The 27,135-nt window shown below is 34.1% G+C and overlaps 3 protein-coding genes across 5 annotated transcripts in view; 2 read left to right on the top strand and 1 right to left on the bottom strand.

Moving 5' to 3' along the window:
* Nucleotides 1-27,135, top strand: part of LOC126719433 (probable CoA ligase CCL12) — a 109,058-nt gene that overhangs the window by 36,215 nt on the left and 45,708 nt on the right. The window lies entirely within an intron of this gene.
* The window catches only part of LOC126719453 (probable CoA ligase CCL12), a 105,630-nt gene that overhangs the window by 59,209 nt on the left and 19,286 nt on the right, over nt 1-27,135 (top strand). The gene's annotated exons all lie outside the window — the stretch shown is intronic.
* Nucleotides 1,892-3,516, bottom strand: LOC126719509 (feruloyl CoA ortho-hydroxylase F6H1-3-like). The gene is made up of 2 exons (XM_050422053.1): nt 2,932-3,516; nt 1,892-2,551 (listed from the first exon to the last, which is right to left on the bottom strand). The coding sequence occupies exons 1-2, from the start codon at nt 3,438-3,440 to the stop codon at nt 1,981-1,983; spliced, it is 1,080 nt and encodes a 359-aa protein (XP_050278010.1). The 5' UTR covers nt 3,441-3,516; the 3' UTR covers nt 1,892-1,980.

Here is a 27,135-nt window from a genome sequence, read left to right as displayed (position 1 = left end):
ATCCTAACTTTGCCACTATATAGATGAGAGTGATAATATACCAATGAAGAAGAATGAATCGATTTTTCAAGTAAAAAACTTTAAATAATATTAGTAGGAGGCATAAAAAAGGACGTTCCAATTAAGGAGATATCATAGTATGACTTAGGAAAAATTATAATAAGTACATATGATCCTAATTAGTTTGTTAATTCATAGTCGATCCCAAAAATTTAGGACTAATTATGCAACATAGAAGTGTACATGATAAATTGATATCTTTTTTTACCAGTGTAGTATACAAGAACTCCAAGCTAGTAGGCAAAGAAAAAGAGAGCTTCTTCTCAAATGTTTTATAAAATTCAACCAAAATAGTTGTAGACCTATATAAAGGCACTCCATAAAACTTGATTACCAAAATAAAAAATATTTTAGACGTTGCGTCAACTAAGATTTGGATGTTGTTAGTACTATTACTATTGTTTGTCACGGCATTCAAGACACATCAGGTAGTAATTATTGTTTCTTGTATGATCATTAAACATTTTTCATGAATTGGGTCAAAATGGAACCTGTAGGATCATTTACAGGTGCAGTGTTTTTGTTTTTGTTTTTTGAGATGTATAGATGGTGGGAGAGAATACGGTAGTTTAAATCACAAATATGAAGTAACATAAATAATCCGTTGGATTATCACTTAAAACAAGGCGCAGTGTTCTAGCAATTTTTGGACAATATGAGTGAACAAGTAAGTTATTTTGAAGCTTATTGAACCCAATATATAAGAGAAATCTTTTTAATTTCATCAATCTTTTTAACCTGTCATGAATTCTGGTGCTTCAAACTGACATATATCCAAACAATGTCACTGCCACGTTTAAAAATAAAGTGTAAACTCTTTTTTGTAAGAAGTAAAATAATTGGATAAAGAATTGACTGACTTCTATGTTAGGTTCTAAGAAATTAGGAATTAATGTATTAGAACTTCAATTTGTATTATGTTGGCAAACCATGATCAAAACATAGAGTCTAGGTTTAGGCTTACTCAAAGTATGTTTATTTGTAAAATTGGAATCGAGTGATTGCAGAATTTATTGGACTAAATCTGTAAGGCTCGATCGATCGAAAATTAGACTCGATTGATCGAACCACGTGCAGATTTATTTTTCTGCAGAGTTCCAGTTCAGCCCAAACTCTACTTAAATGTATTAGGGTTCAAGTAAAACTCTCTTATATATAAGGGAAACCCTAGAACGTTTTTTGAGTTAGTTTTTAGAGAGATTAGAGTGCCTCTTGTGCCTCTTTTTGTATTTAGGGTTTTGTACCCAAAGGCTCTCTAAAGTTGCTCATATTGCGGTTTGTGTAAATCTCTTGTGAGATCTAGAGGAGCTTTCCTTTACACAAACTTAGGGTTTTCAAGGAAGAGACATTCTCTAAACCTTGATGATCAAAACAGTTGCTGCCATTAAAGCTTAAAGAATACACAAGCGGGGGTGCTTGTAGCTGGTGGAATCCAAAGAAAGAAGGAGTCCGTGGATTCGGAGCTTGCACGTGGTCGTGTCAGTAAGTTCTACTGGTTGGTAGCATTAGGAAGTCGAGCGAGGGTGCTTGTAAGTCCTTTTGTATGAACTTCGATTCTTTCTGATAGTGGATTCAAGTTTACCTTGAGGATAGCTAGGTCAAATCCTCCCCAGGTTTTTATCGGTTTGGTTTCCTGGGTGATCATATCGTGTGTTATTTATTTTCCGCTGCTTTGCATGATTTGATCTTTATTATTTTGATAACCTAGACTTCTTTAATTGGACTAAGTAACAACTTGGCTAATTATCTAGGGTTAATTCAATTGTTTAAGGGGTCTAAAAACCAACATTCTATTATCTTCAAACAGATTTTAGATTATGTTTTATTTCATAAAAATTATTTCCATTACAATAGAACATAACATACTTGTAGTGACAACACTGATCGGTGTTGTAGTGACTGCACAGCTCAGAATACATATCATATTTTTGCAAATTCAATTGTTTTCTTCCCATCATGAGCCTTCTTGAAGAAATGTCTCACATAATTTGAATACAGAACTTGCTTATATAATGCTTTCTCACCCCCTGCAAGCACTTCTGGAAAAGGACCAATCATGTCATCTGGCCTAGGATTAACAAAAATAGGAACCGAAATCCTATTCTTGCTTCCATTGGCAACCACACGGTGCTCAATACTCTTGTACCGACCATTGCTCATTATTTGTAGTGCATCGCCAATATTGATCACGAGGGAGCCGCTTATAGGTGGAACATGAACCCAACTATCATTGTTTCCTCGCACATAGAGTTCACCAACATCATCTTGAAGGAGGATAGTAAGGGTTGACACGTCAGAATAACGACCTATTCCCACGATGAGCTCAGGGTTAGGACATATAGGATAGTAGTTAAGGTTAATCCTCTTTGAACCCATTAAGAGAGATTTTTTTGTCTCATCAATTTCCTTCACATTTATCCTCTTCATTAGTGCCTCTAATAGCCTTTGGATAACTGGTTCAGACCCCCTCATATATTCCAGAACTTGATCCCTAAAAGCAAACAACAATTAGTCCACCATAAACTATATATACATAAGCATATACTATTTGATCCACAAAATTATCTTTTATGATACTCAATTTTTATGTATAATAAAAATAGAAATATATATATATATATATATATATATATATATATATATATATATATATTATGATGAGATCACTATTAATTTTCAATCAAACATGGAGGATATAATGAGATGTAACTAAAAGTTATAACGTTATATTGATTTAAACCAGATAAAACTAGAACTTAACCCATTTAGTGAATTATATATGCATGTATGTACATACACAAGTATTGCATCTATATTATATGTCATGTATTTGTTATGTAAACAAAATTGAGCAAAGTTAAGCTCTGTTACTTGCACGCAGAAGGCCACAATACAGAGGCCTCATCCTTGGACACATAAAACATGCTCAGGTAATCTTTCCATTCAAGAGCCTTCTCTGCTTCAGGACTAAAGCTTGTGCCAAACCGCACGCTGTTGGAAGGTGAGTTCTCTTTTGAAAACTTCCTCTTCTCCTCAGCTGGCAAATTGAAGAACCTATGTGTTGCGTCCTTCGCATTCTCCAGCACTTCAATGGGCACTCCATGGTTGATAATCTGAAAGAAACCCCACTTTTCTGCAGCATCACAGATTGATTCTGAGACTTTTGGTTCGTCCCAGTTTGACATATCAATGATGGGTATAGACTCTTGAGGCAAGATGTTGCTCACAGTACTGATCCTTTCTTCTACAGGTTGGATATATTGCTTAGGGAGGGTTTTGAGTCCCATTTCTGAGAGACCCTTTACTCCATTGCGATTTGTTACGACAAAGTCAGTGATATTTGAGGACTCACTGATAGGTGTTGCAACTATTGGATCCATTCTTACAAGAAAGGAATAAAGAGAGAGCTTAGTATTTAGCAAATGGCTTGAAACTAAGATGTTTGGTGTTGTTGTTGGTGGTGCAATTTGCATGCCATTCGCACCTATTTATATAGCACTATCTCAAGAATTTTAAGGTTAATATCTATTTATTTAATATATGCCTCACTAACTCAATGTGTTTACCGGTCAGAGAGCCATGGCCCGCAAAGTCGAAAAAAAAAGTCTTTGAGAAGGAATTGATATTGGAGTGTTGCTTCATTATGCTACATACAGGATTAATCTGATTTGATTTACTTTGACTTTTCAATTAAGATGTTAAAGAAATTTATATATTTCTTTTACCATTCGCTTGATCAGATTTTGACAGAATAGTTTATTTTTTGGGGTAAAATATTAAAACTATTTGTGAGATTTGGGCAAATGACAAGTACAAAAATATCGAAACTTGCTCCTAATGTCACTCTTAACGCAATTCAAAATTTTCATTTCTCTACTTGTTTTATTATTTGAGAAATAATATGTCTGTACATTTTTAAATCCCTTAAAACACAATCAGATTAACCTAGTTAATTAGCCAAGTGATTACTTAGTCAAATTATTCAAATCTAGGTTAACACAAATATATCATATCATTGTAAAATGCGAAAAATAAATAACACAACAATATGATAACCCAGGAAAACCAAACCGGTAAAAAACTTTGAGAGGATTTAACCTAGTTATCCTCAAGGTAAAACATATCCATTATGAAAGAATTGAAATTTACACAATAGTGACTTAGACCACTAACATCTTATTGTTACCTTGAGTAGGAAACTTACTACTACGACCACATGACAACTTCGAGTCCACGGACTACTTCTTTCTTGGATTCACAACAAGCACAAGTTCTCCTACTTATGACTTTGACACTCTACTTAAAGGTTTTAGATATTCTTTAAATTCTTTATGCAGCAACTGAACTGATCATCAAGTTCTTGACATAATCTTGATTCTTGATAACCCTAAGTATATGTGAAGGCAAACACCTCTAGATCTCACAAGAGATTCACATACACAACATAAACAACAACTATAAAACGTGGCTAGGGTTTTTCATTTTATAGTTAAGGCAAAATATAAAACCCTACACGTCAAAGGGGTTTGGGCTAAGTTGGAAAATTTTATAGAAAAACAATTTGCAAGAGTTTTGATCGATCGAGCCAAGCAGATTTACTCAGTAAATCTTACAGTACACTCGATTCCAACTTTACACATAAACATACTTTGAGTAATCCTAAAACATGACTAAACGTTTTAATTATGGTTTGCCAACATTATAAAATGAAGTTCTAATACATTTAAACTTAAAGTTTTAGAACTCAACAATGTCCACTCTATTTTCACAACATTTTTACAACAAATTTTAAGTGGTAGTTTGTTATTGTTGGGGCAAAAAAGTAATCCTAGTGTTAGATTCAAATTTGATCCAATAACAACTAACTACCTATAATTTGTTGTGAAAATATTGTGAAAATATTATGGACGTAACATCTTTCTGTTATTGGCTACCAGACACTCAACTCACCCATATAATTGCAATAATGCAAAGAATTTTCAAACAGTGTTAAATTGCAGTTTGTGCTTAGAAATTAAATTGAATTTAAAAAAAAAAAAAATTCTTGGTAGTACAGATATTAACCAAACCTCAAAAGTGGTTATATGACCTTTTTATTTTATTTTATTTATTTTTTTATTACACTTTACTTTTGATTGTTGTGAACATTAGTGGAACCGCACCAATTTTCATGGCCAAAATACCACTTCCTTTCTAGCCATAGCAAGAATATGTAAGTTTCTTCCTGAATTGCATTCTTTCTTTTCCCCAAATTTGCTTAATCTCCTTATTCTTGAAGTTTTAATTGATATCTTCTGTTCAAGGTAAAAAAAAAAAAAAAAAAAAAAAAAAAAACTGAATACTCATTCATTTAATTCTGTTCCCAAAAAAAAAGAAAAATACTATCACTTCAATATACTTATTGTGGGGTCAAAGAATCTGACAACCCCGGCCCACCTCATACTAAACCCAAGGCCCACGCTGAGGAGGAAGTAATGACCGAGGACGAATAAAGAAAGCCCAAGTGGTCCAGAAACATCGTCGAGGACAATCTTGTCCTCGACCAACCCAGATCTTAGTAGGGAAGAACGGTCCGCCATCAACGGCAGCCTCTTAGAGTGTCCCAAGAAAAAGAACAAGTACTGTAGGACAGCCACGAAAGCATGGTGTAGGAATAGCTCAAGGACAAACTGTCACCTCCGCATTAAATACCCACAACTAACGTTCTGGCTGCATTAATGAGGAAATGACCCCTGAATAGTGATGTCTTAGTCGCTGCAACACACAGAATGCCTGGGAAGGTGGCTGATGGGACAAACACTCCAGCATTAACCTGCATGACCAATAGATGGAGGGCCAAGATCAATCGAAAGGGGATATATAATGAGGGAAATCCTCCTGGAGAGAGGAAGAAAAATAGTAGCAATTTGCATGATTCTGAAAGACCTTTGCAACCTAGCACTGAAGAAAGAATAAGAACACTAAGTTCCTTGGACGAAAGACCCTAGGATAGAATTTTATACTTTAGTCCATGTCCTTGTTGTTCAATCCGTTCGTAACTGTGTCTGGTTGTTGTAATCCTCACTAAGACCTAGTTCTTGAACCTACTCTCTATAAATTTATTGTATTGGACTAGTTGGGCTTGAGTCCACTCCTCCAATAGAAGAAGTGCTTGAACCTAGTCCCTTCATTTATAATCTAACAATATAAAGAATACATTTACCGTCTGTATTTTTAAAGTGCATGTCATTTTTATATATTTTATCTCAGCATGTAATTTCTCCATTGATGATGCTTGTCCTCTCAAGTTAAAACTTGCATGTCTTAGGCCTATTGATCTTCTTTGTTCTTTACCTATTCTTGATATAGATCACAAAATTCTTCTATTTATAAGACCATTATTGGACCAAGTCAAATATTTGGGGGAGAGGAGAGGGGGAGGAGGGGGGGGGGGGGGGGGGGAGGGGGGGGGGGGGACTCCTATTTTTGTAACTAAATATATTTTTCATCTATATATATATATAAAATCGAAGCCTCTGAAACTCCCACAATTTTCCATGTCACCACTATTTTTTTATTATTTTTATTTTAAATTCTTTTTATTTTAGATTTTATATCTTATATATTTATTATTTCTCTTTAACGTATAATTATCTTATCAAGTGTTACAATAATTTAGTTTAAGTAAAACTCTATTAGATATATGTTTTAAGAGCTTGAAAATTCTACTTCAACTAACATACTATAACAAAAATAATATATCCAAGTCAAACAATGTGGAAAAGTGGATCCAGTTATATTTGAAGCGAAGTTCCTCCCGAAGGGTCTCAAGAAGCAATCCTAATTTATGCTTCCGGTTAATTGGCATGATCTAGTTTCTGACGTGATAAGTACATGGTGCAAGAGAGTAAATCTTTTGTATGCATGCGCATGTCCCATATGTCAAAATAGAAATTGAAAGTAAAATACCTCATCTGTATATATATAAATATACTTTAGCAATACGTTTCAATGTTTCACTATAATTTTCTTTTTTTAGAATGCACTATAAACTTTTCAGTTTGTGTTTTACAACAATACCTTTTAGTTAGTGTTTTACTTTATTTACTTTTTTATAACAGTTTTTAACTTTATATATATATTTATATATGACCGAAACTTCTAAAACTCTCACAATTTTCCACTTCAGCACAATATTTAAATAAAATTATTTTTGTTTAGTCCAAACTTAACAAGGAGTGAAACTCTATCTCTCTAACCTCAAACTCATTATTATCATTTTTTTTAAAACAAAATTATCAAAATTATTTTTGTTTAATCCAAACTTAACAAGTAGTGTTATTTTTCTAACAAGTCCAAGTCAAACTCAAACTCAAACTTAAACTCAAACGTTGTTAATTTATAAATTTTCCCAACACTAATTGAAATCTTAAACATGAAGTTCAAAAGTTATTAGAAAGATTGAGTCTATCTAAATCCCCGAACTTATCATATTCTACATGGCATATATATAGACCAGCAAGTGTCTCTCAACCTCACACGCTCAAAGGAAGGAGAAAAAACAATGGCAGAACATAGAATTGGGTATATTAGGGTCGTGACACCAAGCACTAAGGGTAGTTCAAGCAAAAGAATAATGGGGAATAAATCATGAACACTATAAAAGCTGAGTAGAGGTATAAGTTCTTCTCTATGTTATTTTTCATGTATTTTTTAAAAAGTAATTTTCGTATACAAACCACCAAACTCTCTTTAGCCTTTTTTTACAAGATAAAAAGGTTTGCAATAATTCAAATTATTCTTTTGAATGTAACTCATCTTTCTCTCATATTTCTCTATTGTTTAGTCATATATATATATATATATATATATTGTTTTGTTTCTTTAATATTTTTTGGTCTTTCAGAAGTTTTAATATCTGAATTTTTGAGTTATTTTTTTGCATTATCTGAAATTGTAACACAAATTGAAGTCATACAAAAGCAAATAGTATAGTTTCTTAATCAATTTAAAAATTTATAAAATTATTTTAGTTTACATCACAAATAGATAGGTTCCCGTGCATAGCACGGGTTAGCGACTAGTAATATATTTAAAACCGAAGCCTTTGACTTTTGGTTGACCTCTTCACAGTTTTCCACATTTGCATTTTTTATTTATATATTTAAATTTGATTTAATTTGATTTAATTCTTTCGACTTTATAGCACCAAATTGCAGAGAATTTATTAAATTTCTTAAAAAAAAAATAAATTTAGTTGTTTGATACCATACAAACACTATACTTAAAGGAGACCTAAATTATCATCAAATTAGGGAATTTTTAGATAATCCTATCAAACTATATAATAACTCCATTAATATAAATCTATCCTAAAAAATGGAATATATCTCTATTAATTTGATAATTTCTAAGTTGATGACATTTTTTTTAAAAAAAATTCTATCATATTTCCTTATATCTATCAACCACATTTTCTTTCTCTTCTTTTTTTCATTTTTTTTTGGTATTAACATTGATTAGAAATTATAATTTCAATAGGATTTAAACTCTATAATTATATCAAACGAGACTCAACACATATATATCATTTTTAATTTCAATAGGATTTAAATTTTATATCAAATGGACTCTACTAACATATTCATCCTTTTAAAAAAATTATATAACCAAATTTGATTAGGAATCCATAACCCCATATTATATTTTAAATAGTTTTTTTTTAGGATTATTCTTCTAACACCACTCCGCTATATAGTCTCTTGCATTGATTTTGGTTCTTGGATCGCCTTTAAGCAAAATGTATGTAAAGTTTTCTTATCAGATTTAATGTTAACATATATGAGAGATATTTTGGTCAATTAGAAAAAGTTTGATGAAACATAAAAGGAAAAAGAACTAAAGAACAAACAAATCTAGAAAAAAAAAAATAGTGATTGTATTAGGTAGAGGCTTTTGGAGATTGTTGTTTTTATTTTTGGAATTCTCTATGTTCATGTGTATGTATGTATTGGGTTTAATTGAATAGGAATTATCTTTGAAACTTTGGTTTTGATTGAATAATGAAAATGGCAAAAGAAGTATGTTCCAATATTTAGAGTCTTTTGTATATGTGTTGTTATAGTTTAAACTTGGTATTTGAATTGTTAATTCACAGTTTCATTGTTCATCTATTAATCATGAATAATAATATTGCTATTTGCAACCATCATGATATAGTATCAATGATGTGATCATTCCGAATGCTTTCTTTTAGAGTTTAGATAGAGTTTATGATAGTTTTTAGACCCCTTAAAAACACAATTGGATTAACCTAGGTAATTAGCCAAGTTGTTACTTAGTCCAAATTCCAAATCTAGGTTATCACAAACAAACAATCATATCATGCAAAGCAGCGGAAAGATAAATAACACAACGATATGATCACCCAGGAAACCAAACCGGTAAAAACCTGGGGAGGATTTAACCTAGCTATCCTCAAGGTAAACTTGAATCCACTATGAAAGAATCGAAGTTGTTCAACAGGACTTAGACCACTAACATCCTATTGCTACCTACCAGTAGAAACTTACTGACACGACCACGTGTAAGCTCCGAAACCACGGACTCCTTCTTTCTTAGATTCTCCAGCAAGTACAAGCACACCCGCTTGTGTTTCTTTAAGTTCTTTTGGTAGCAACTGAATGATCATCAAGCTCTTGAAGAAATCTCTTTCTTGATAATCCTATGTTTGTGTAAAGGAAAGCTCCTCACAGATCTCACAAGAGATTTACACAAACAGCAATATGAGCAACACTAAAATGTGGCTATGGTTTGCCTTATATACCTAGGGCAAAAACACAAAACCCTAAACAATTTAAATGAACTAGGGCTGAGTTGGAATTCTGCAGAAAATGCATTTGACCCGATTTTCGATTGATCGAGCCTAAGCTTCGATCGATCGAACCAGGTTGAGAAGCAATATTAATTTCTGCATCAGCTTGTTCCAACTTTACATAAATGAACCAACTTTGAGTAAGTTTAAACACCACTAAACATCTTGTTTTGATCATGGTTTGCCAACAATACACATTAGAGTTCTAAATACATAAAATCCTAAGTCTTTAGAACCTAACAGTCTATTTTATGATTAAAAAAAATTTACAATTAAAAGACTTTTGAAATTACATTTTTAATATAGAAAAATTATTGGATATGTTGGATCTTAAATGACTTCTATTAAATTCCATCCTTTATGACATTATTAAAATGAAAACTCATATAGATAGGTATTAGGATATTATTTGAAACTATCATAATGGACTAACGTATTACACATGGTACGGATCTAATTGTAACATCCTATACTAAAAAATAAAAATTGGGCCTATGGTTATCTTCTCTTTGCAAAAAAGGGTTAAATTCTCATTAATTGTGATAGTTCACTTTTAGGTAAACTAGCTTGTAACCCTATGTATATGCATGGATACACTTAAAGATCTACAATAAGATGCATAATATAATTCCTATATATATATTTTAAATACTATTGATAGTCATTTTTATATTTTGTTAACCCTTTAAAAAAATTTGTAAGGATATTATTAGGTATAAAATGTAAATTTTCCATTTTTTTTAAAATTATTGTGAAACACTTTTTTTTTTTTTTTTTTTTTTTTTTTTTTTTTTTTTTTTACGATTCATTTATTCTAGACTCTTTAATTTTTGCACTTAATAACTCACTTGGATGAATATTTATGATGTAATCCCATTTTTGATTCTAAAATTAAGATATAAAATTCTTTAAGAATAAATAATTTAGGACACATGGCACAAAATTGGAACTCTAATTTAGAATTCTAATTTGAGTTTCTCTCAGGTTTACCTATTATTATATATATAGAATAGAAACCGTATTAACTAAGTTTTAAGAAATTTAAAAATCCTTTTCAAAAAATTTCTAGAACATTTATTTTAATTATTTTAATAAGTTTATATTGTAAAAGAATAAAATTTACACATTACATACGATACTAGGGGTGTCCATGCAAATCGAAGACCCCCCGGAACCGACCAACCCGACCAGAACCGACCCGTCATGGTTGGGCTGACACCTCTGACGGGTCTCAAACCGTCAGAACCGACTCCGGCGGGTTGAGTGGTGGGTTTTGTCCTCAAAAACCCAAGCCACTCGACCAGCCCTACAAAAACTCAAAGAATGACGAAAATCATGTAGATCCGGCGACGATCTGGTGCTTCTCAGCTCCGATTTGGCCACATTTGGGTGTCCTTCACTTAGATCAGCTCAAATTTGGCCAAGATTTAGTCTCTTCCTTACTCAGATATGCTTAATTCCGGCGAATCCAACCCAGATCTACTCAAGCTCGACTCCGACTCGGCTAAATCTTGGCCAAATTTTCATATATCCAAAGGAATCTCGCCCAACTCTCTTTAGATCCGGCCAGATCTGACAAGATCCGGCCAGATTTCGGCCAAAAACCAGTGAATTGGAAAACTCGAAATTGACCGATTCTCACACGAAAACCGATACGACCCGACCCGCTTGATCTGAAACTTCAGGCGGGTCAGTTGCGGGTCGAAATCTCCCCCACCTGATAATGTCGGGTCGAGTCTGGGTTGGGCACAAACCCGACCCGGCTCGACCCGTGGACACCCCTAATCATTACTTCAGTTACCTTCTAAATGATGGAGAATATGAGAATGCAAATTGTAGATCTAATATCAAGATAACATATATTAGATCGGTGGTGGATAGTAGATTTAATTGCTGTTGAGTATGGTGTGAAGTCATCACCATAGAATTGCCCACGTCGGCATGTGTTATGTGGAACCAATGATATGAAAGAAAATGAATTTTTCTAAACTATTATATTGAACAAAAAATTACTTATTTTCATTCATTTTCAAGTTATACATTTTTTTAAGTCAAGTCATAGACCTTTAAGCAAAATAAATACTTTTAATTTTTATTTAACTATACCGTGCATTGCACGGGTTAATGACTAGTTATACATACTATAAAATATTTTTAAAGGCACCAACCATGGCTGTGACTCCACCCTATGAAAGTGATTTAGTTTTGAAATAAAACCAATAGAGGTGGTTTGGATAGGGTACCTTGGTTGTGGATGGTGGTGGCTTTTGGTGTCCATGGTGCCTCTAAAGAAAAATGAAAAACAGAAAATGAAGAAAAAATAACAATATTTTTTACTAAAAAAGATTTTTTTTTTGAAATGATTTAATTGAAACGACACAATTTTTAAATAAATTGAGGTGACACCTTGATGGAGGCCCTTTTTGCGTGTAGCCATGTGTCTTCCGCTGGAAGGGTGACTTTGCTAGACTTGGATTTGTTTTGGGGAGTTCAATCCAAAACTTAACATTGGGTCGCATAGACAAATGGCTTCCGGTGCATTTTTAAGCTTACAAAATAGATAAGCCCAAAGTCTAAGAATCATGATAATGGTTGAAATAAATAAATAATATGTTTAGGATAATAGCTTTGATTAAGTCATTAGTTAAAGATCTTAATGATGTATATTAAGTGATTTTCAATATTAGAGAATAATTAATTAAGTGTCATATGTCCAGTAATAGAATGAGTCCAAAATAGTCCATATTCAGTTGTGGTTTATGGCCCATGTTCAACATAATAAGGTATGTTCAGCTATGGTCTATGTCCAAATAATATATGTCAAATGGTTTATGTCCAAATAATATACATGTCTAGTGGTGGTCTATGTCCAGGTAATTTATGTCTAGCAGTAGTTCATGTCTAGATAATATATGTCTAGCGGTGGTTAATGTTTAAATAATATATGTCCAGTAGTGGGTAGGTTCAACTTGTCAATATTTTTGTATTCATTAGTGAAATATTAGTGAATCCATTTTGTTAAATAGTAAGATATTATTACTGTAAGTTCATTTTCCAGTGTTGTGATAATGAAACAATATGTACTCAATAATGTAAGTTTATAGATTGAGACATAATAAGTTATCTTGATATGGTTTGTGGTTCCAACTATAGCATCACTTTATATGGCTTATGGCTCTAGCTGTATAGCATTAGTGAGCTGATAACATTTTAGGGGTATAATAACACGAGTCCAGCAGTACAATGATAATAAAGTAAAATATACTTAATAATGTAAACTTGGAGCTAAAGATATAATGACTTATCTTCATAGCTTGTCGTTTGTGGCTCCAGCCGTATAACATCAGTGGACTTATAACATTTTAGCAACATAATAAAATGAGTCCAGTGGTATAGTATGATATTATAAGTCCTTTTATGGTGACTTCATGATTAAAGGGGAAAGATGGGTGTAATTGGAGAAGAGAGAATATGTTCAGCCGTGTGCATAGGTTCGTTAAGTTTATCCTCTTTATCATGTGAAAGTTCAAATATGTGTCTAAAACACCCTTGAACGTTTAGACCCCCAAATACAAAATAACCAATTCAAGCTTTATGTCAAACAACTAGTGTGCGGAAAATGAACATAAGCTATAAATAGAATTGGAAATCAATCTAAGCCAATTATAAATCACATCCATAGCAGAAAATAAAAGGCAAAGATAAAGGGAAGAGAGATGCAAACACAAGAACAACACACGATGTGTTATCGAAGAGGAAACCGAAGCCCTCGGCGTAAAACCTCTCCACCGCCCTCCAAGCGGTCAATAATCCACTAGAAAATGTAGTTGGGATACATGAACAGCAATAGACCCTCCAAGCCTAATCTACCCGATGTACCTAAGCCCTCCAAGCTTCTTGCTCCAACGAGGTTGCGCCGAACCTTTTTCTTTTCTAGCTTACCGGATTCCGCTACTAGACCATAGCATTCGCCATCCTTGGCATCTTCCAATGCTTCCCAAAACTCCAAAAAATACTCAACACTCTAAATGGGTGTGGGTAGTGTTTGGATAGAAATCTCCTCTCAATAGGTATGACAATGAGAGAGGGAATGAGAAGAGACTACAAAGATTTCTCTCTAAGAATGAGTAGCTCTCTCTAATTGGGTGGGTGTTTTGAAGAAACCTCTCTTAGGGTTTTTCTTTCTGAATAGCCACACATATTTTGTGGGAATGAGGGGTATTTATACTGGTGTGAGAATGGAATACGAAGAGTCAGTTTTTCTAAAAACAGGGCTGGCTGGCGACTTGACCTCGCGACTTGACTGAGTCGCGAGTTCAAGTCGCGAGCTAACTTAATGGCCAGTCTGGATTTTTGTCGTGTAGTGCTCCAGGTGGCGTGACTGTTCAGCTCCCCTGCATGCTCTGCACGTGAGCAACTTTTGGCGGCTTGCAAGCCGCGAGCCACCCGCGAGTCCTAGCCGCAAGTCTCTTCTTCACTGCACTGTCTTGAGCATTTCTTCACACTCTCTCACACACTACCCTTACATGATTCCCACCTAAATACAAGGTTTCTAAGTGCTATATTACAAGCAAATTTGTCATGGAATAAAGCCAACACATGGTTGATTAAATTCAACCTTACAATCTCCCCCTTTGGCTATTCCATGACAAAACACCCTAAAACAGACTCTAGACTTAAACGTGAGTTTGGGAACAATGGCAAAACTCACTCACACCTAAATCTAGAAGTTGTGCAGCTCTTGAATCATATGAACATGAATCTCCTGAAACACAATAATACACCATGATCATTGTAAGTAGAAAATCATAAAATGCATATGAAACAGGCAATATGTGATCAAGTAAAGATGGAGTTAAGAAACAAACCATGACTTGATCAACCAAGTGAACACCACAAGGTAGTGATCACAGTGCTCATTCACACTTGGAATGAACACAAGGACATACAAGTTAACAAGCCCAAGGCAAGATACTTGTATGCTCAACACTCAACCAATGCATAATACACAAGGTATATGCATCTAGGAACAATCCTACAAGGGCACAAGAGTGACAGTACATAAATCAAAATGCAAGACATTTAGATTAAAGTACTGATTTCAACATAGCATAAAGGCTGCATTAAGTAAGGTACATACCATAAAGCCTACAAACTATGCATAAAACATTAACCCTAAAAGCTTACAAAAGCATATGGGTACAAACACATTATATTGAATAAAAACTTAAACAATATAAACTAAAAGTGCATAAAGTTTCTCCCCTTCAAAGTGATGAGAAGCTGTGATGCACTTGGAACATATATACTTGTAACCTGAAACACTTGCACAAAACACATTAGACCCTCAAGGTAAAGCAAGTAATAAAAGGACAAGTATAATGTAACAAGCAAATTGCGATCAAGTAAACATGATGTAAAACATATGAGCAACTTGATCAAACACCAAAACAGTCATATAGAAATGACTACAATGAACACATAGCAAAGCAATTGATCATCCGAACATGCATTCAATGAAGCACAATAGCATAAGGAAGTATGCATGTCCAAAGCACAAACATGATGCAATGAGAACAACAAAGCATAACTCAAAGCACCATAAAGCCAACAAGAAAACAAACATAACAAAGTTTTCTAGTTAACACAATGTCTTCTCCCCCTTGGTATATGCATCTCCACTATGGAAAATCTCTCCCCCTACAAATGTGCACGAGAAATAGAATTTCTCCCCCTAAGGATGTGCACAAGAGTCATAACAAGAGTCATATAGAAATGACAAAACACTCCGGAATACTCTCTAGAGTATACTCTCCCCCTTTTTGTCAAGAATAGACAAAGGGTCAAGGAGAAAAGAGGGCAAGAGATGAATGAACGAACAATGATAATGATGCATGAGGGGTGCAAGATGAATGAGAAAATGAAGCTCAAATCTAAGACAAAGTAACATGCTACAAAGCATAAGGTAAACATGACATGCTAGGATGAAGAAATAAGGTAAAGACCAATGCATGACAAGGGTAGCAAAGGTGTGTGCAAGAGGTGGCTAAGTGCATGCATGACCAATGCATGAAAAATGCACATGTGGGGCAAAGTGTGTTAAAATACACAACCAATGAACTAAACATGTTCCTAATGAGGAAACATGAGAAACCCCAAAGTTTGGTACTCATCGGAGTCCAAACAAGCGAGAAAATGTCTAAGAGGCATTTTATCAAACACCTAGCATGCACACTATGAACAAAAATGTGATACAATGCATGAACATCATGAAATCTACCCTTAATACATGTTCTTTCTGCCACAAGGGGCCAACATCCAATGCATATCAACAAAAGAAACCAATCCCATGAAGAAAATTGACAAAAAAATAAGTTTTCCCAACCCCTATGATGAAAATCCCAACCAAGAGCACAAAACTCTCCAAAACATAATCTAAGGATCAAAATCAATGAAAAGAGTTTATAATTACCTTAGAGATGTTAATGGATTGAAAAACCATTCAAATTGGTTGGGTTTTGATGTAAAAATATTGAAAGAGGGGTTTTAGAGAGGATGGGAGAGGTTTAAAACAAGTTTCCCACGAAAAAGCTCTTTAAAAAGCTGATTCTGGGCGACTCGTGACTGGCAAGTCGTGAGCCAAGTCGCGAGTGAGCCGCGAAACCTCTTTGTATGAACTCGCAGCTTAAACTCGCGACTTGCAAGCCGCCAAACCGAGTAGCCAAAACTGGCAGCTTACTGGCAGCTCACGCAAGTAGCCAAAATGAGTGGCCAAAAATTCTGACACTTGTTTTTCAAATCAGAACATGTTTAAACATTGAAAAACAAAGTAAGCACTAAACATAAACACAAAAAGTGATAAAAATCACTTCCAAAAACATATAAAATGATCAAAAATATTTTTGGATTAATCCATATAAGATTGAGCACACACACATCACATTTAGACAAGTACAATCTAACAAATGAATAAGACATTCATTGAACATAAGGCAAGTGTGTTATGTGTGTGTATCAAATGTGGAATAGTCCTTAGTCTAGAGTGAAGCTTCAATGATCAATTCAATCAAGTCATACACAACTAGTACTAAGTCAAGTGGTCTATCTCAATTATAGAAGTGAACATATATGACCTCCCACAAGAAAATGATTACATAAGATTGAAGCTTTTCATTTGGCTTCTTACAATTCATATCATTTGATCATTTTGAATCAATACAACTCATTTTGAGCAATACATCTCATTTTTGAGATTGATGCCTGAAATTTTTGATATTTCAATTTGATGAACAAGCCTTTGGCTTTTTGGGCATCATACATTTTCATATAAGTCGCTTTCCCTTTTTCCTAATCGAATACTAGTATGTGCGACGGCTTTTGCAGCTCATTATCTCTTTTCATTTTGAGATTTACATTTATTGAGCTCTTTAAGCAATAAAAATAAAAGAGTGGGAAGAGATATAAGCACAAGTCTACGCATGTATCAAAACCAACATGACTATTGACAAATTATTCATGACAAGCTTGAAGATCGATTTACAACAATCACACAAAGATGTCAAGATTTTTCCCACAAAGATATAAGTGCAAAAATAACAAGCTAAGCTCGTAAATGCACAAAGCCATTTGTACAAAGGTACAAGGCCAAACTCACATGTGATATGTGCTCAAACAAAAATGATCAAAATTTTTGAATTTTTCACTTTTTATGTGGTTTTCGATTTTTACTCACACAAAACAGAAACATAAAAGTAAGATAAAAAATGAAACAATGCATACAAATAAATGCAAGATGCACAAAATGCATGAAGATATGACATTTAATGCATGAAGGGTCCTACAAAGATCGAAAGAATTAGATCAAGGACCAAAAGAGCAAAAGCTCAACCATAGGAACCCTTCCTCATCCAAACGGAATGATTGTTTGGAATGAATATCTCATTGGAAGTGAGACGAGGGTTGGAAGAATGAGAACCGGAGATGCACATAGACAAGGAGGTAAGAGCATTAACCACTTTCTTCAACAACTTACCATTTTCCATCCAATTCGGTTTAGCTTTCAAAGCACAACTTCCAAAAAGCTCAAGTTTCTCTTTTCTTTTAATTCTTTTAAGAGCTTGAAACTTAGAGCAATGGGGTCTTAGATGACCAAAGGCACCACAATGGTGACAAACAATGTATTTAGGTCCATTAGGCTTTTTAGGAAGGGATCTAACAACAAAGGTTTGTTCTCTTTTTAACTTGGGGCATTGGGGTCTTATGTGACCGATCACACCGCAATGGTGGCAAGTAGGAACAAACTTAGATCCACTTAATTCCCTAGATTGGGACCTAAACAGAGGCTTAGGCTTAAGAGCCTTTCTCTCTACTTTTTGATTTCTTTTGTGTGGAGGAATGTACACCAATTTGTCCTTTGAGATGGAACACACAATAGGCACAAAATCGGGTACCACAACATGATTGCAACATATATTTTCTTCCATTTTAGCAACAGGTTCAGCAATCAAACACTTGGCATGCATCTTAAGAGATTCATTTTCAGATTTAAGATCATCAACAAGTTTGTTAGACAAAACAAGTTTAGCATCCAAGTCCTTATTTAAACATTCAAACTCTTTCAGCTTTTCAAGAGAAATTTCAGCAAGATTCTTATATTTCTCAACCAATTTGTTGGATTCATTGAGTTTAGCAATCAAATCATCCTTTTCACAAACTAACTTGCTCAAATTCTTTTGAAACTTCTTAGCTCCTTTCTTCAAGAGTTTGTCAACAACACCCATAGATTCAAGTAACATGTCATCACAATTATGAGGATTAACACTCATAGAGGTATTTTCACAAACACATGGCATGTTACAATCAACAATATCCATAGAAGCATACAAAGCATTATCCATGGCAAAACACACAAGGGGTCAAGGATCACACTTAGGTAATAAAACCAAAACAAGTGTACCCGCTCTGATACCAAATGAAAGTTCAAATATGTGTATAAAACACCCTTGAATGTTTAGACCCCCAAATACAAAATAACCAATTCAAGCTTTATGTCAAACAACTAGTGTGCGGAAAATGAACATAAGCTATAAATAGAATTGGAAATCAATCTAAGCCAATTATAAATCACATCCATAGCAGAAAATAAAAGGCAAAGATAAAGGGAAGAGAGATGCAAACACAAGAACAACACACGATGTGTTATCGAAGAGGAAACCGAAGCCCTCGGCGTAAAACCTTTCCGCCGCCCTCCAAGCAGTCAATAATCCACTAGAAAATGTAGTTGGGATACATGAACAGCAATAGACCCTCCAAGCCTAATCTACCTGATGTACCTAAGCCCTCCAAGCTTCTTGCTCCAACGAGGTTGCGCCGAATCTTTTTCTTTTCTAGCTTACCGGATTCCGCTACTAGACCATAGCATCCACCATCCTTGGCATCTTCCAATGCTTCCCAAAACTCCAAAAAACACTCAACACTCTAAATGGGTGTGGGTAGTGTTTGGATAGAAATCTCCTCTCAATAGGTATGACAATGAGAGAGGGAATGAGAAGAGACTACAAAGATTTCTCTCTAAGAATGAGTAGCTCTCTCTAATTGGGTGGGTGTTTTGAAGAAACCTCTCTTAGGGTTTTTCTTTCTGAATAGTCACACATATCTTGTGGGAATAAGGGGTATTTATACTAGTGTGAGAATGGAATACGAAGAGTCAGTTTTTCCAAAAACAGGGCTGGCTGGCGACTTGATCTCGCGACTTGACTGAGTCGCGAGTTCAAGTCGCGAGCTAACTTAATGGCTAGTCTGGATTTTTGTCGTGTAGTGCTCCAGGTGGCGTGATTGTTCAGCTCCCCTGCATGCTCTGCACGTGAGCAACTTTTGGCGGCTTGCAAGCCGTGAGCCACCCACGAGTCCTAGCCGCGAGTCTCTTCTTCACTGCACTGTCTTGAGCATTTCTTCACACTCTCTCACACATTACCCTTACATGATTCCCACCTAAATACAAGATTTCTAAGTGCTATATTACAAGCAAATTTGTCATGGAATAAAGCCAACACATGGTTGATTAAATTCAACCTTACATCATGTACTTAAAAGATTTTTCCCATGTAATACTCTTTTAGTTTTTAGTAAAATATGAGTGATATTGCCTTCTTTGAGAAGGACTTTTAGTATTATAAGTTTGTACATTTCATAAGAAGGATTTTTAGCATTATAATTATATGCCTTTCATGAGAAGGACTTTTGATAAAATGTTATTGGAAGAGTGTTTGATGTGTTTTAAGATGTATGGAGACGGTAAAAAATATATATTTTTGTGACAAATGGTGTTTGTAAGATATATTAGAAATATATGTGGGAAATATGTATGGATAGTTTGTGAGGAATGTGTTTGTAAAAAATATGGAAGTATGAGAGATATGGAGGTTAAATATAGTAAATACATGAGCTTATAGTTATTGTTGGAGTGGTTTTTCATGTTATATCATGAGTTATATTACTTTCTAAGAAGAGAGATTTTGTAAGAGAAATGGAGAAAGATATGGAGATGTATTTATGGGCAACAAAATGATGAAGTTTCAGAATAAGAGAGTGAGAGAGGGATGGGTAGTGGTGGTCTAGTGTGTTGTGGCTTGTTCCTCTTTATATAGGGCCAAGTATGTAACTAAATGGGATTTGGTTGAAGGAATATCTAGGAAATAAGGAAATGTTTTTAGCAAAATGAGTGATTTCTTTAGTTGGTTTTTGGTTTTTAGCCAAAAGAAGAAATTTGGAGATTTTAGTTTGCTGTTGCCGCTATTATAGCTGTTAGTCATAGTTGTACAGTAGTTGACACAACTGTTAGCTACAGCAGCTGACACTACTAGATGATGTCACCTGAATGATAGCTTCTACTAGAGGAAAGATTCAACATTAAATTCATGGGTTTGGTTGAAAATGGTAAGATAACTTTTATGGGATCCTTCTATTTCTGGTATTACAACAGGAGGCTAAAGATTTGGCTTAAAATGGTAGGATTTCTTTTATGTGATCTTTACTTCTTTTGGTGTAGCAGGTAGTTACTAGGATTGATCATTAATAGGCTAGCGATGTCATTTTGGGACATGTGTCAACTGCCTAAGTTGTTGCTAGAACTATTGCAATTGCTGCAGGAGTTAAGGCAGCTTCTACTGGAGTTAAGGCAGCTTCTGCTGGAGTTGCTGCTGGTACTTTTGGCTAAATTTCCTCTTTTGGAAAAATATATGTTTAGTCTATGGTTTCATACAATACATTTTTAGTATGTAATAAACTAGTTGGTTGATATTTGAAGAAGTTTTAGAGATGTAATTATGGTCTCATTGTGTTTTGACGAAATCTTAGAGAGCAAGAAGGGCATTTAATGTTGGATGAGATATTAAATAGAGATAGCCAATAAGATTTAGGCATATGTTTGATATTAATTTAAATGAAAATAATAATATAATTTATATGAGATAATATAGTTTAGATTTTATGATGAACATTAAGTTTTAGGTAACGAGCAATGAGGAGTTTATCATTTTAAGTATTCTGTGATATGAAAGGCTTATCAGATGTTACCTATTGGACACTGACTCGTTAAAATTCAGGGAATTGGAGAAGACATGCCAAGCAACATGTTTCTTTTAATAAATTTGAATCGCTGGAGCTTTACTGAATATACTTATTGGCCCTCCAAATCACGATTCCCAAAATTCCCCCGATGAGACTCATGAACTTGGAGCATGAGGCAAAAATGAGATGTTGTGCCATGAGCTTGAATCATGAGCTTTGATGAGATAATATTGCCATGAGTTTTGGACCGTGGGCTTTGGCGTCATTTTGTGTAAATATGGGCTCTTTTGGGTTTTAAAATAGATTTTCCCAAAATCCATAATATGTTAATGTGGTGTGGGTTGCCAATGAAATAAAGCCATGTGGCATGAAAATTTTGTCCTCAACACACCTTACACTCAATAGTGAGTAGAATTAAAATGACTCAAATTAAAGTATTATATAACTTTAGGGGGTCACAATCCAAACTTTGAATTTTAAAGAACAAAATCAAAATGATCAGATAGCAATTTACAATTAAACCTAAAATGTAACTATGTAAGTATCTATGCAGATGTTCATATATGAATACGAGTGTTTTGTTTAGGTGTGTATGTATCTATGCGTCATGTATTTGTTGTGTAAAACTAAATTTAGCTAAGTTAAGCTTTTTTACTTGCACACGAGGCCACAATGCAGAGGCCTCATCCTCTGACACATAAAAGAGGCTAAGGTAATCTTTCCATTCAAGAGAATTCTCTGCTTCAGGTCTAAAGCTTGTGCCAAACCGCACATTGTTGGAAGGTGAGCTTTCTTTTGAAACCTTCCTCTTCAGCTGGCAAATTGAAGAACCTAATGTGTTGCATCCTTCACATTCTCCAGCACTTCAATGGGCACTCCATGGTTGATAACCTGAAAGAAACCCCACTTTTCTGCTGCATCGCAGATTGATTCTGAGACTTTTGGTTCGTCCCAGTTTGACATATCAATGATTGGTATAGACTCAAGATTCATGATGTTGTTCACACTGACCCTTTCTTCTAGGGGTTGGATATATTGCCTGGGTAAGGTTTTAGGCCCCATCTATGAGAGACCCTTTACTCCATTGCCTTTGGTTACGACAAAGTCAGTGATATCTGAGGACTCACTAATTGGTGTTGGAACAGTTGGAGCCATTAGAATAAAAGAGAGCTTAGTATTTGGAAAATGCCTTGAAATTAGAAGATACCGAAGATTTTTGGTGGTGCAATTTGCATGACCTTTGTAGCTATTTATATAGCATTTTAAATTATAACTGGTCACTAACCTGTGTGATACATGAGATAGTTTAACAAAAGTTATATTTCACTTTACATAAAGATACAATCACTTGAAAATGAAAAATAATTATAATTTTAATACAAAATGAAGGTTGAAAATAGACAGAAAAAGATTGATAATAAACTCTAACCATCAAAATAAGGAAAAAATTTATTGTCCAAACAACTCATCAAAGTGGAATTTGGTTATTAAGATTCAACACTTAAATTGCCGGAAAGATATCACGTCAATCTTGATCTTCATTCTCTTTGGCATCTCAATTATAACATTTGTCAATCTTTGCTTTACTCAATTGTCATCTTGGGATAAATCTATAGATATCTCATTTTCATAGCTGGTAGGCATCCCACGTCTATTACCATTGACATCCTTTCTTCCATGAAAATTAAGGTCTCTATCCTTCTTTTCATAATATATTTGCTCCTATTGCTTAGTCGGTTTGTAGAATCCTAATTATTTTTTTCTCTCCCAAAGCCTTGTTATTCCCATCTATTACAGCAATTGAAGCTTCATCTTCTTAATTATAACATTAACCTAAACCTCTCAACAAACTTATTAAGCAAAATCATTGGTTAAATCAGCACAACAAACCAATATATCTCAAATCTGAGAACGTACTATCATCTTAATACGAAAGTTAATGTCATTGGTAAATATTATTGTTTACAAATTAATGTAAATAATAAATAAAATTATTATTTACAAATTAATACAAAATTAATGTAATTGGTAAATATTAATAATAAATAAAGATAAAACTATTATTTTTGTAATTAGTGACACCCAATAGCTATATAGTAAAATTTGTAATTTGGATTTGGTTAATGTATGCCCTTAGGGCACCTATTAATAATTATTTTTGGGAAGCTTTTTATTAACAATTGAAAAAGCTGTCCAAAAAGCCGATAACTTTTTTATTTTTTTAATAAAAAAATAAATCTAACAATATTTTTGTTACACATATCTCATCTCAAGTATCGAAGTATTCGACATTGACATTTGACAACAAATTTTTTATTTTAGGTTTCCACTCATTCTCTCTTGCTTGATTCTTAGGTTTTGTTCTTATTTTTTTAATCTTCATATTATCTCCTCCACATGTTTTCTTCCCACTATGTAATTAACTCGGCAAAATTTGCTAAATAATATGTGTTTAGGAAAATTTTAAGTGGATAGCACGAGGGTGAAGGTATTTAGTTATGTAAACTCTTTTTGGAACTACAGGTAAAGACTGCCATTGTATAGTTAAGATAGATGAGCAACTTCCTTCTCTCTGTCAGGTGGTAGACTAAAGCAACAAGCCACGTGTGTGAATGATGGATTCACCCTACCTGAGCCTCATAAAATGATAGTTTTTGTGCAAAAGCCAAATGCCAAACACCAATTTCCTTTTAAGTAGTACTCGTAGGCACCTCGTGAAAGTTAGCTACCATGAAGCACTTACCCAAGATGGAAATGATTTTGTGCATGTTAATTGGTAATGATATGAGCATTCAGTTAAGAGAACAGGATTTATTGTGGAAAGATTTTCTTTCTAGTGCCAATCACCATCCAAGGTGCAGCAATGGTGTCAAATTGGCCCAACAAAATACTTAATGAAAATAAAGGTCCACCTTTGTATCATCATGCAAAGAATGTCCAAAGAATTAATTACAGTAATGACATTCTCTTCTTGGCAGATCAAATAATTGTCTAGTTCCTTTCTTGGCCTTCATCAGGAGATGCTTTTATCATAATTGCAAAAGCACCAATTTGTATCAATTCCAACATTTATCTACAATTTTTTAAGGGACAAAATTAGGCTCCAATCATGCTTGGATTGGAGCTATTTTTTCCAACCCATTACGTGACAGTTTATAAAATTATCCATGTGTATTATTTAAACAAGTTACATGACTCATTAACAAATTCATGTAATTAAAATCACACATGGATGCTCTCTTCAATCGCCACATAGTGGTTTGGGAAAAAAATAACTCCAAATATGTTTGGAGCCAAAAAAAAATTTCATTTTCAAGTTTGTTCCACAGAATTATTATTACTATATTGATTATTGTTTTATATTTTTTACCTAGAGAAGAATAGTAAATTTATATAAAATATTTTTCTTAGGGAGTATAACAAACATGTGATGGTTTTTGGCCTTGTGTCCTATTAAAACATGATATATATATATATATATATATATATATATATATATATATGCACATTGGCAGCAAATGCATATTCAAGTAAATTTGTTTTGATAAACTCAAATTCCCACTTTCAAAACAACTAAATATAACTAAAACTAAAATCAAATTAACGCCATTAGAGGGAGAGAGAAGACCTATGATGGGGAATTATGAAACACAACACAAAAGTATCAAAACACATCAATCTAAAGTAGAGCTATAAAAAACACAAAAACTCCTAATCCCAAAGTAGAACTACAAGAAAGAATAAAATATTCACCAAAAGAAAGAAAACAAGAGAGAGAGAATAATATCCTTTTTTGTGTGGATGAATGGGAAAGAGAGAGATACAAAAGGAGTAATAGCAAATTGGAAAATGTTGTTGTGCACAAAGAGTTTTACACAAATCCTAAAAAACAATTGAAACTATGACTTGAAGTCATGATTCTTGAAGTCACGATAAGCGGAAATCGTGACTTCAAGTCACAATTCTAGTTGTTTAATTTTTGGAGTGTGTAAAACAGTGTAAAACAATTTTGATAGTTTGTAGACCCCTTAAAAATACAATTGGATTAACCTAGGTAATTAGCCAAGTTGTTACTTAGTCCAAATTAACAAATCTAGGTTATCACTATCAAAACAATCATATCATGCAAAGCAGCGGAAAGATAAATAACACAAAGATATGATCACCCAAGAAACCAAATCGATAAAAACCTGGGGATGATTTAACCTAGCTATCCTCAAGGTAAACCTGAATCCATTATGAAAGAATCAAAGTTGTTCAACAGGACTTAAACCACTAACATCCTATTGCTACCTATCAGTAGAAACTTACTGACACGACCACGTGCAAGCTCCGAAACCACGGACTCCTTCTTTCTTGGATTCTCCAGCAAGTACAAGCACACCCGTTTGTGTTTCTTTAAGTTCTTATGGCAGCAATTGAATGATAATCAAGCTCTTGAAGAAATCTCCTTCTTGATAATCCTAAGCTTGTGTAAAGGAAAGCTCCTCACAGATCTCACAAGAGATTTACATAAACAGCAATATGAGCAACACTAAAACATGGCTAGGCTTTGCCTTTTATACCTTGGGAAAATTAGAAAACCCTGAACGTTTTAAACAAACTAGGGCTGAGTTGGAATTCTACAGGAAAACGCCTCTGACCCGATTTTCGATTGATCGAGCCTAAGTTTCGATTAATCGAACCAGGCTGAGAAGCATAAATAACTTCTGCAACAGTTTATTCCAACTTTACATAAAAGAATCAACTTTGAGCAAGTCTAAACACGACTAACCAACTTGTTTTGATCATGGTTTGCCAACAATACACATTAAAGTTCTAAATACATAAAATCCTAAGTCTTTAGAACCTAACAAACTCCGCCTTTGGCAATCCGTGACAAAACACAACTAAAAGCTCAAAGTTTACAAAGAAAAGCCCTTTACAAAAATAATGCTCATAAAAACAAATTCAATCCTAATTACTATCCATCAGTTGCAAGTGTAGACAGCAGCTCAATTGAATCAACCTGCATATTTCTTGAAACACTAAACAAAATGCATAACCGCATGTGTGGAAAATACAAGTAAACAAAATAAATTCTTGATATCAACCAACACACAACAAAGACATATATCAATGAATAACTCAAAAATATAGATCAATAAGCAGTTGAAACAAGAAACATATAAAGCAATAAAAGTATCTCCCCCTAACATGAATATCCCAATAAAAGTATGGCAAGAGCTAAAAAGGTAAAATATAATGTGAAACACCTAGATACAATCTAAATTCCACAAGCTCCAACCAACCAAAAATGCTCTCCCCCTGAAAACAAAAACTCTACAAGCTCAAATATGTACTTCTCCTTTTTGTGACGGAATGCCAAAGGGTAATCAAAATCCATCATCAAAAGGAGGTGGCGGTGAAGATCGTCAAAACTATGCCAACTCTGTGCGCAAAGCACGAATCTCATCGAGCACGTCCACCAAAATCTGTCAATGAGTCGGTTGAACGGTCAAGACATGATCTAATGTACGTCGAATGTCTGAATCATCCGAAGTAGTCGGTGGAGGAACATCAGCATCAGCAGCAGCAGCACCAGACGCCTTAGCCGTATCAGAACCTGTAGAAGAGGGAGGAGGGGGAACAACACCAGATGATGCACCTCTAGG

Source organism: Quercus robur, chromosome 1, assembly GCF_932294415.1.
Source record: "Quercus robur chromosome 1, dhQueRobu3.1, whole genome shotgun sequence".
NCBI classification, from domain to species: Eukaryota; Viridiplantae; Streptophyta; class Magnoliopsida; order Fagales; family Fagaceae; genus Quercus; species Quercus robur.
Note: the sequence above shows the minus strand (reverse complement) of the source record. Positions and strands in the feature narration are given on the sequence as shown.